The sequence below is a fragment of the Brassica oleracea genome, chromosome C1 (genome assembly GCF_000695525.1).
Source record: "Brassica oleracea var. oleracea cultivar TO1000 chromosome C1, BOL, whole genome shotgun sequence".
NCBI classification, from domain to species: Eukaryota; Viridiplantae; Streptophyta; class Magnoliopsida; order Brassicales; family Brassicaceae; genus Brassica; species Brassica oleracea.
In genome coordinates, this window is record NC_027748.1 from 7460705 (window position 1) to 7471170 (window position 10466).

Consider the following 10466-nt stretch of genomic DNA (forward strand, 5'->3'; position numbering starts at 1 on the left):
CACAAGGATCTTCAGATAGGGCAAACAACTTGAGAATCATTCTGGAAAACCTAGGCATCAGCCAGCCTCAAACAAGTGGCATACCGAGCACTTCACCTATACCTCCAGTTGTGGATGAAGCTGCATCAGTTGAAGAAGCAGTCCATCCTGATCATGAGGGGGGAAACCAACCTAATTTGCAAGTTATCCATGAGGAAGCTATCCCTGAAGAAGATATCCATGACGAAGCTATCCACGAGGAAACTATCCAAGAAGGATCTATCCAAGAAGAAGTTGTTAATGATCAAGATGGAATGCAACAAGAAGTTCAACCATTAAGGAGGAGTACAAGGGTGAAGAAACCATCTCAGTGGATGGACACCAAAGTATACTTCAACAACAATGCAGTAGCTCATCCTATCCAAGCAACATGTTCTTTTGCGAGACTATCTGAAGAGCATGTAGTCTTCATCAGCAACCTGGATCAAGAGTATGTACCAAAGACTTATGAAGAAGCCATGAAGCATGAAGAATGGAGAGATTCAGTTGGGGATGAAGTTGGTGCCATGATCAAGAATGATACTTGGTATGAAACTGAGCTCCCCAAAGGAAAGAAAGCTGTTACAAGCCGTCTACTCTTCACCATCAAGTACCTTGCCAATGGGAAACCAGAAAGAAAGAAAACAAGGCTAGTTGCAAGAGGATACACCCAAGTCTATGGAGAAGACTATCTCGATACATTTGCACCAGTAGCTAAACTCCACACCATAAGGATTTTACTCTCATTGGTAGTGAACTTGGAATGGGATTTATGGCAGATGGATGTCAAGAATGCTTCATGGTTTCCAAGCTTGACCAGTTCCTATGGTCAAGTTTGAGGGGGAGTGTAAAAATGAAGCAATAAGAAACAATATGGTGGGTTAAGGTCTCAAGACAATGGAGATGCCACTACAAGGGACAAGCATGCATGGTGGGTTAAGGTCTCAAAACAATGGATTATTAGTTTATCATATCTCATCTACCATTTACCATACTTGTAACCACTATATATATGAGATGTTCTCATAAGCAAATCAATCAAGTGAATAAGATTATCCTTCTTTACTCTCTCTCTCTTTCTCTCGTTCTTTAATTTCTAACAACCTCCATCTTCAACTTCTTTGGAAGATAGCTTATCACATTCCACAACAAGTACACCATTGCACCTCTCATAATGAAAAGCATCGTCTTCCATAGAAATTAATCTCAGGGCATCTAGTGCACTATATCTATAATACAAGAAATGAGAATCTATTCAGGTTAAGTGACATCATAAATACAAATATTTTATTATAAAGTAAAAAGAGTAGTGGAGTTTTACTTTCTGTTGCAGTTAGGACAGCCATACTTCTGAAGAGTATACTTATCTTCTAGCTCATCTTTGAGTTTCCTTTTAATCTTCTGCAGACGCAAACGAGCAGTATCATACATCTGTAAGAGAAAAGAAGTGATATATGGTAAGTTTGGTTTTATGAAATAAAATAAATGCAAAACAGAAAAATAAAGTACTAGGGATATGAAGCATACATGTTGATAATCAAGACAGCAATACGATTGCGTGTGGAGCTTATGAGCTGTGGCAGCCACTGCAACATTATATATCTTCGCACGCTTTGCAGTCTATTGAAAAGATTGAGAATCATTAAAACGGCAGTGTAAAACACCAATCTGAAAGAGAGCATAGTTTCTGCATATACGGTATACCTCTTTCCTTTGGTAACGCGTGACCAAATGTTTTTCTTCAAAGTGTCTTAATATTTTTCGGACTTGCTTGGGGTTCTTCTTCAAGTCTCTTGCCAAGTCTTCTTCTCTAACCCATTGCCGCCTAGCGGGCATAGAACAAAAGAAATACCATAAATGAAAATGACCATTGTGACAAAGTTCATTTCACCTAATAGACTTTATGGGGATAGAACGTGGAAGAGATGGCACACAAACCTAATAAGAGCATCCAGCACCATAACGATATTCCCTCTGCTGTCACCTTTTTCAGATTTCTTCTTATTGTCGCTTAACGTAGTAAGATTATTATCATCATAGAGAGTCCTTGCTAAAAGCCTCGTCAGCCTGAAAATGAATGCAAACCAACATAGGGAATGCAAAAAAAAAGAAATTGATAAACAGGTCCTGTTTGAACACTTATATACGAATCGAAAAGTGTTCATGGAATAGAGAGAGAGATACCTAATAAAAGGCTTGGGCACAACGGTGGCTTTCTGAACGGGGAGTGATATTTCCATCGGGTTTAGCAAAATAAGTGCCCGAGAGGAACCAGTGTTAGGTTTGTGTTTGATACAAACTCTGCTTGGAAGCAGAAGATTACTTTTCGCAATGAGAGCAAACTCAAAAACAGGGCAAGAGCTGTTGGGCTTAAGGAAAAACAGGAGCTAGAGGTAGTAAAAGGACACAATAATGTACGTTTTAGTGATTCAGGGGCCAAAGAAGCGTCAGCTATAGAGCAAACAGAGAGAGATGAAAACATGTTAGAAACTTGTATATCAAGGCTATGGGAGACAGGGACAGCATCGGGTAGAATGCTAATAAGAAACTATGCTAAGGCTACCGACCGTGCAATAAACCACACATGAACCAAAAAAGAGCTGCTATCAGCTCAAAATACGAGCTCAGATGACAAGACTTGACTCCCAAATCCAAACTAGCAGGAAAAATAAGTCTCAGAAGGATATTCAACAAATCAAAGTAATCATTAGGCAGTACGGAAAGGAATCCAAAGGATCAGAGACAAGGAAAGATTATTAGAGAAATAGGGACTTTTGTAATGACACCTAACGCAAAATTGATTAAGGCAGGTGAGGCAGTAGAAGGTGATTGACAAAAAAAAAGAGAGGGGTGTGATCAGTTTGGTTTCTGACTCTTCGAGGGTTTTCAAAACCAATCTCTGCGTCAACAAGTTAGGGTTATTTATTTTACCTTTTTTGGTCAGTAAACCGATCTAACTGCTAATGGGCTTAATTTACTCAAAAACCCATTCTCAACTTCTCCACTAAATTAATTGACATATTCACCACCGCCCCCATCTATAAATCAAGAACTTTAGAAGCGTTCATCACGGATCAGGGAGGTTTGTAATCTACTGATAAACAAACCCTAGTGTCTCTCGTTCTGAGATCTCCGAGGAGTCGAAACTCAGTGGAATCTATAGATATTGAGAAACCGTAAGTTTTGTGGATTCTCCACGATCGGTCGATTAATGTTTCTCTAGAATGTTATGTCCATGCTTTATATACTCTGGATCATCAAAAATTCCAGCATTCAGAATCATGATTAAATATACATATTGAAGGGCTCTCGGTTACGTTTTTTTTTTTCTATGTACACTTGTCAGATGTCTCTAAAAGAGCAGTTAGATAACTTCAAGAAGCAGCAAGTCAAATGCCAAACTACTCTTTCAAACATTGCTTCTTCAAGAGCTGGTCCTTCTTCCTCTTCTTCTTTGAGTCGGCCCGTTCCTGCCGCGGCTATAAGTCACAACAAACCTAGTGCTCCCGTCAAGTTTTCTAGCGATACAGAGCGACTTCAGCTCATTAACAACGTCAGAAAAGCTCCTGTTGGTGCTCAAATCAAGCGTGTCATTAGTCTTCTTTTTGAGGTTTGTCTGATTCTTGTTCTTGTTGTGTTCTTTTTCAGATATATATATGTATGATTCCAATGAAAGTTTGATATTGACTTCTTTTGTTTGCTTTTGTAGACAAGACAAGCCTTTACGCCAGAGCAAATAAATGAAAGGTGTTACGTTGATATGCATGCCAATAAGGCTGTTTTCGACAGTATGAGGAAAAACCCGAAAGCTCATTACGACGGGAGAAGGTTCTCTTACAAGGTGGATTGATTTTTTCCTATTCTTGTTTGAGAAAAGGTTTCATCATTGTTTTGGTTTACATGAAACTCTGCTCTCTTGCCGTCACAGGCTGAGCACAATGTCAATGACAAGAGCGAGCTTCTTTCTTTAATAAATAAATATCCTGATGGTATTGCGGCAAATGATCTCAAAGACGCTTACCCTAACGTCACGGAGGATTTACAGGTAGGACACAGATTTAACTTGGTTCTGGAAACCAAAAGCAAGGGTTTCTATATTGTGTTTGTGTTATTTTCAGGCCTTGAAAGCTTCGGAAGACATCTGGTTGCTATCAAACTCACAAGAGGACATTGCGTACCCAAATGATTTCAAGTGCGAGATTACCGTTGACGACGACTTTAAATCTCTGTTCCGCGACACAGAGGTCCCCAGCGACTTCTTGGAAGTGGAGAAGGAGCTAAAGAAGTACGGGTTGAAGCCGGTGACAGACACTGCAGCGAGGAGAGCTGCTGAACAGAAGTATGGCATACCAATCAGTCAACCGAAGCATAAGAAGAAGAGGAAACAAGAGATCACTAAGAGAACTAAACTCACCAATGCTCATCTTCCCGAGCTTTTCCAGAGCCTTAACGCCAGCTCTTCCCGGAACTGAACCTCATTAATGGACGTATGATTGATTGATTATGTGATTAAATATTCAAAACTGGTCCCTGACTTTTTTATTACTTCAGTGGAGAACAAACAAATTGTATATGTTATGAACGTAGAGTTTACAATAGAGAAGCTATTATCAACTTCAAGAAAGGACATCATAACACAAGCTTACTACTCTCTTGTCTTTGTTCTTGAAGAGAGAAGAGAAAACACTTTGATTGTCTACATTGTAAATCTTTTCTCATTTTTTTTTTCAAACTTACACAAACTTATAGTAGATTATTCTCTACTACTACTACACACACCTTAACAACTTTAAACCTCACCTCTACTAACAACTCTACCTAGCTATAGACTTAAACCAACACTTCACTCATTTTGTTGGTTTAACTAAACTAACTAAACTTTACTTCGGATATTTTGCTACTTCAGTTAAGATTTCGGATCGGGTTCAGGTGCGGATTCGGATATCGGGTAAAGTGCCCCCACCCCTACTTTCCAGAGATTCGCTATTTCTGGAATCAATCACTGAAGTAAAATGATTGTTGTTCAACAACTTACATGTTTGTGTTCTCATCCTCAGCTGCATAATTCTTGTCCATAACTAGACAAGACCCATAAAAACAGATACTTCTATGTATCCATTTTGCAATGTTGGGCCCATAACTAGACAAGACCAAGCCCAATGTAAAGCAAACGAGGTCAAACATGTCGGAAGCAGATAATTTCTGAAAACCCTACCTCCCAAGCTCTCTTTTTTTTATTTGTTCTGTCAATTAGACAAAAAGTGAAACTCTCTCAAAGTGCGTGTGCTCTCCGCTGGTTCCTTTAAAAAGTAATCGGCACACGCTTCTCCACTCCGATCTTCCTCGTCTCTCAATCAATCTCAGGTTCTAATCAAATTTTCCTTTTATCATGATCTTATCGTCACCGACGTAGCTTTTGGGCAGTTATGTTTAACATCTGGGATTCTCTATCGAAAGTTTTTTGGATTTATTCCTCTCCATCACTGATCCTTGTGAAAGTGACAACCTTTTGTAGTTATCTTCATCGTTTTATTCAAAGTATTGATTTTGCGTTTGTTTTTTCGGAGTAGTGAGTAACCAATCCATCGTTCTTAGCTCTGATTGTCAGTTGTTTCCTTTGAACATTGTTTGTGCTTACTCTCTACTTGTTGCTGCTTGAAGGTTTCTTATCAGATTGGTGCTCATGCTTGTGATAGTTTTTGCAGATTTTCCAATTGAAGCTAGTTTTTTTTTCTGCTATCGGCTTGTGTTGTGGACATTGATTCTTTGTCAGGCAGTTAATCTATTGATTTTTTTTTTTAGATCGTTGAGAGATGGCAGATCGATTGACACGTATTGCTATCGTGAGCTCAGACCGTTGCAAGCCTAAGAAATGTCGCCAAGAGTGTAAGAAGAGCTGTCCTGTGGTCAAGACAGGTTCTTATTCTTACTCCAAAATTTTTGAATTTGTGTTCTTCCATTTGAATTTCCTGATGCTCTACTGTGTTTGATTGGTTATGTCATTTACTCATTGCATAAGTTTGTAACTTTATACTTTGTTATAACTCTTAAAATTTCAGTTCCATTCTGCCACTTATACATTAACTTATGTTTTATTCTTAGGAAAACTTTGTATTGAGGTGACTGTTGGTTCCAAGGTTGCTTTTATCTCAGAGGAGTTGTGCATTGGTTGTGGTATTTGTGTCAAGGTATGTCTTCATATGCTTTTTTTCTGATACCGAATATACATGTAGACAAAACTGGGACACTGAAACACCTTCTGCTCTTGTTACAATTGCAGAAATGCCCATTTGAAGCTATTCAGATCATCAATCTCCCCCGAGACTTAGAGAAAGATACGACCCATCGCTATGGGCCAAACACTTTCAAGCTGCACAGGTTCGTTTATCTATTATTTAATCCATCCTTTTTCTTGTTTTAAGACAAATAGAATCTCTCTTCTTTGCTTCCAGGCTCCCTGTTCCAAGGCCAGGGCAGGTCTTAGGACTGGTTGGGACTAATGGTATTGGAAAGTCAACTGCTCTGAAGATTTTGGCTGGAAAGCTCAAACCAAACTTGGGCCGGTTCACTGTAATAAACCTTCTCTTATGTGTTAGCTGCGTCTCTTGACGATTTTGATTTATAATTATTATTCCTTCTTGTGCAGAATCCTCCAGACTGGCAAGAGATATTGACTCACTTCCGTGGGTCAGAACTTCAAAACTACTTCACCCGTATCCTGGAAGATAATCTAAAGGTATATAATGTAAACATTTTGTTTCTAGAGGGTGCTTAGGTTTCAATTTAATGACACAAGTTGCTGTATCCGGTCCTGACAGGCCATCATTAAGCCACAATATGTTGACCACATCCCGAAAGCTGTTCGAGGCAATGTTGGAGAGGTCCTAGACCAGAAGGACGAGAGAAACATGAAGGCGGAGCTGTGTGCTGATCTGGAGCTGAACCAGGTCATTGATCGTGACGTTGTGAATCTATCTGGTGGTGAGCTCCAGAGGTTTGCTATCGCTGTTGTTGCCATACAGAACGCTGAGATATACATGTTTGATGAGCCGTCTAGTTACCTTGATGTTAAGCAAAGACTCAAAGCTGCTCAAGTTGTTCGTTCTCTCCTCAGGCCTAATAGGTTCATCTTCTGATCTTTTTTTTTTTATCTAAATGGGATATAATATAAGATAAGCCACTTACACTGTTTTCTTTCCCCTGTTTCCAGCTACGTGATTGTGGTGGAGCATGATCTCAGTGTTCTTGACTACTTGTCGGATTTTATTTGCTGTCTGTATGGGAAACCAGGAGCCTACGGTGTGGTGACTCTCCCTTTCTCTGTCAGAGAAGGAATCAACATTTTCTTGGCTGGCTTTGTTCCCACTGAGAATCTACGTTTTAGAGATGAATCTCTGACCTTCAAGGTAAACTTTCTTTTGATGGTGCAGCAGTTAATGCCGCTTCAATCATTGTTGTGTGTTTGATGGTTCTTCTTCTTTTGTTCTGAAGGTTTCTGAGACTCCACAAGAAAGTGCCGAGGAGATACAGTCGTACGCTAGGTACAAGTACCCCACCATGACCAAAACACAAGGAAACTTCAGGTTGAAAGTCTCCGAAGGTGAATTCACCGACTCTCAGATTATTGTAATGCTTGGGGAGAATGGTACAGGGAAGACAACGTTCATCCGGATGCTGGTACTCTCTTCCTCCATCACATCCTCTCTTTTGGTTAAGTGCTGGACACTCGTAAACCTGTATTTATTGGTAATGATTTCTGCAGGCGGGTTTGTTGAAACCTGACGAGACTGAAGGATCAGACATAGAGATTCCAGAGTTCAATGTTTCTTACAAGCCGCAGAAGATCAGTCCCAAGTTTGAGAACTCAGTTAGGCACTTGCTGCATCAGAAGATTCGGGATTCTTACATGCATCCTCAGTTTGTGTCAGACGTGATGAAGCCGCTGCAGATTGAGCAGCTGATGGATCAACAAGTTGTTAATCTCTCAGGAGGAGAGTTGCAAAGGGTTGCATTAGCTCTGTGCCTCGGAAAGGTGAAGTATTTCGTGTTAGAAACATGGCTTCTTTTCTTTTGTCTCGGTGATCTCATGCATACACAAACTTTTGTGAATCTACTTGCAGCCTGCTGATATCTACCTGATTGATGAGCCAAGTGCATATCTCGATTCAGAGCAGCGTATTGTGGCTTCTAAAGTCATCAAGCGGTTCATTCTCCATGCGAAGAAAACCGCATTTGTAGTTGAGCATGACTTTATAATGGCGACCTATCTGGCAGACCGAGTCATCGTCTATGAAGGACAACCATCCATTGATTGTACTGCAAATTGTCCTCAGTCACTGCTCACTGGGATGAATCTCTTCTTATCCGTAAGTGTCTTATTACTCTTTGTAGGGGCAAGAAAACAACGGACCTAATGATTTATATTTACCCTGCAGCATCTGAACATCACCTTCAGACGGGATCCCACCAATTTCAGACCAAGAATCAACAAACTAGAGTCGACTAAAGACAGGGAGCAAAAGTCTGCTGGCTCATACTACTACTTGGATGATTAAGACAACTACCAGAGGTTCTTAATCCCTAAAACCCAATTATCATTTTGTCAATCACACAGCATTTTATGGAGAGAGAATATCTGAAATGTTTGTTCTCTCTTTGTTTCCTTTATGGGTTCATCACAGAACATATGGCATGATGTGGACAAAACATTGTGAGTTACATGAAGGTCTTTTTGCTGTGAGGAAGTTGATCTAAATGAGCTCGAGTATTTTGCGCAACCATCTGTTTTTCCGAGTTCCTTGGGAGATGTTACTCTTCAAATTTGTTCATCAGTTTTGAGCAAATAATAAGAGTTTCTGAATCTTTTTTAACCTTTGTTTCTTTTGGCTTTTGTATTTTCTGAGTTGTTAATTTACTGTTGTGGTGTTGGTATTTGGATTTCATAAGGACTGAACTGCTTCCTTTTTTTGCTTCTCACGTAGCCTCTATCGGAAAACTTCAAGAATCTAACAGAACATTATAATACTATATAACCAGGAAGCGTTTCTAAAGCCATATCCTCCACTATCTTCCCTAGCCCGTAGAGTTTTCTTCCCAACCTCCTAAACCAGCATATGTATTCGACAATGAGCTGTAAGTAACATGCACTGTCTGAATCCATTTCATACAAAACTTCTGCAAGTTGGAGAATTACAAGCAGTCAACAAATACATAATTACAAGCACCTGATGGCAGGACCGGCTTAGATAGAGGGAGAGCGGTGCGACCGTTCGAGCCCAATCTGTTGTCCCCCTATTTTTTAATAGATAAGGGTCCAACTTTTAAAAAAAAATACATGTAAGAAAAGGGGTCAAAATTTTGTTTGTATGAAAGTATTTTTTTATTTCAATAGATTTATTTTTTAAAATAGTTTTGATATTTTGAAAAAAAACATATATCTATCAGATTTTTTAAAGAAAAATAATAGTTTGGAAAATAATTTTCTTTTTTGTCCAAGGGCCCATGACACTATTGAACTAGCCTGCCTTGATGGTCGGTAACTGGTCCATTTGGTTGTAGTATCTTAGACCTTCGTCTATAAACCCTGAGTGACTGCAAGCTGATAATAGGCGTGGTCTTGTTTGGTGCCATTCTAGTGTTACTAATATTCATTTCCTTAAATTAGTTCCATTTCCCTGAGCCAATTGATTTCGCATCAGTAAGAGAGATAAACATGAAAGTTACTGTAACTACGGTAGCAATATCAGGTTGAATCCTATCCACTGATTACATTTCCCTCAAAATACCAAATGCTTCTTAAAACATCCCATTTAAAGCAAAACCATATGGATTGCATTCCAAAAAAAAACACATCCTTGCATTACTAATTCTCCAACACAGTTCCCGCAGCAGCAATGTCCCCATGAGCTTTTGGGATATAACCATCCTGTAGAAAGTTTCACCTAAAGAAAAAGTGTTCTATACTATTTACTTTATTTATGAAAATTAATAATTTCACTGATTAAAAATCATAATAAACACAAAAAATTACATTGTTATTGTGGCGATTAGTTTGTCAAGATATTATTTATCAGAAAAATAAATAAATTTTGAAATTTTGTTTAGGTACCTATAGGTACCTATAGCTCTTCAACATATGATATTTGCGGACTACACAAAAAATCTCAAAAATCGAAATGGTCAGATAGTTTATTGGGGTAATGATTGTTGGGTTTTTATTTAGTCCATGTTCCAACCCTTTATTGTTTAATTAATACGGTATTATTCATTTTGGATCTAAGAGGCAAATCCAAATAGATTTATTTTTTATTTTCTTTCCATGAGGCCTCATGCTAATTAGAATTAGACATATATTTGTTATAAGATAAACTTTGAAATGATCCTCCACTTCTTTACCAACTCAAGCACTATGATCATCTACTCATCAAGCACTATGATCACCCACTCAT

The 10466-nt window shown here is 38.9% G+C and overlaps 3 protein-coding genes across 4 annotated transcripts in view; 2 read left to right on the top strand and 1 right to left on the bottom strand.

Annotated features, from left to right (window-relative positions):
- LOC106318363 overlaps positions 1-2709 on the bottom strand; it is a 5888-nt gene extending 3179 nt beyond the window's left edge. Inside the window, exons 1-6 of the mRNA XM_013756305.1 lie at positions 2203-2709; positions 1957-2085; positions 1723-1843; positions 1546-1638; positions 1340-1449; positions 1123-1247 (exon numbers count right to left, since the gene is read on the bottom strand). Of these exons, the coding sequence (XP_013611759.1) occupies positions 1123-1247; positions 1340-1449; positions 1546-1638; positions 1723-1843; positions 1957-2085; positions 2203-2258 (634 nt within the window). The 5' untranslated portion in view covers positions 2259-2709. The remainder of the gene's footprint in view (positions 1-1122; positions 1248-1339; positions 1450-1545; positions 1639-1722; positions 1844-1956; positions 2086-2202) is intronic.
- Positions 2710-3071: 362 nt separating this feature from the next.
- On the top strand, positions 3072-4572 carry LOC106301634 (transcription initiation factor IIE subunit beta). The gene is made up of 5 exons (XM_013738087.1): positions 3072-3194; positions 3365-3628; positions 3728-3859; positions 3947-4063; positions 4137-4572. Exons 2-5 carry the CDS (start codon positions 3365-3367, stop codon positions 4488-4490), a joined length of 867 nt encoding a protein of 288 aa, XP_013593541.1. The 5' UTR covers positions 3072-3194; the 3' UTR covers positions 4491-4572.
- A 635-nt stretch (positions 4573-5207) lies between these two features.
- LOC106312775 (ABC transporter E family member 2) lies at positions 5208-8992 on the top strand. 2 transcript variants are annotated; one of them, XM_013750423.1, is made up of 13 exons: positions 5208-5382; positions 5821-5934; positions 6121-6206; positions 6299-6396; positions 6471-6588; positions 6665-6754; positions 6837-7141; positions 7229-7424; positions 7510-7695; positions 7781-8050; positions 8139-8384; positions 8454-8587; positions 8700-8992. In XM_013750423.1, exons 2-12 carry the CDS (start codon positions 5832-5834, stop codon positions 8571-8573), a joined length of 1818 nt encoding a protein of 605 aa, XP_013605877.1. In that variant the 5' UTR covers positions 5208-5382; positions 5821-5831; the 3' UTR covers positions 8574-8587; positions 8700-8992. The 2 variants fall into 2 exon arrangements, with proteins under 2 accessions (XP_013605877.1, XP_013605885.1); XM_013750431.1 differs by lacking the exon at positions 5208-5382 and adding an exon at positions 5596-5679.
- Positions 8993-10466: the final 1474 nt, after the last annotated feature.

Excerpts from the sequence above, each read along its gene's own strand:
- LOC106301634 (XM_013738087.1), top strand. The coding sequence starts at position 3,365 with ATGTCTCTAAAAGAGCAGTTAGATAACTTCAAGAAGCAGCAAGTCAAA. Across the intron at positions 3,860-3,946 it reads GGAGAAGGTTCTCTTACAAG|GCTGAGCACAATGTCAATGA; the intron begins GTGGATTGATTT and ends TTGCCGTCACAG. Across the intron at positions 4,064-4,136 it reads ACGTCACGGAGGATTTACAG|GCCTTGAAAGCTTCGGAAGA; the intron begins GTAGGACACAGA and ends TGTTATTTTCAG.
- LOC106312775 (XM_013750423.1), top strand. The coding sequence starts at position 5,832 with ATGGCAGATCGATTGACACGTATTGCTATCGTGAGCTCAGACCGTTGC. Across the intron at positions 7,142-7,228 it reads TCTCTCCTCAGGCCTAATAG|CTACGTGATTGTGGTGGAGC; the intron begins GTTCATCTTCTG and ends CCCTGTTTCCAG. Across the intron at positions 8,385-8,453 it reads GGATGAATCTCTTCTTATCC|CATCTGAACATCACCTTCAG; the intron begins GTAAGTGTCTTA and ends TTTACCCTGCAG.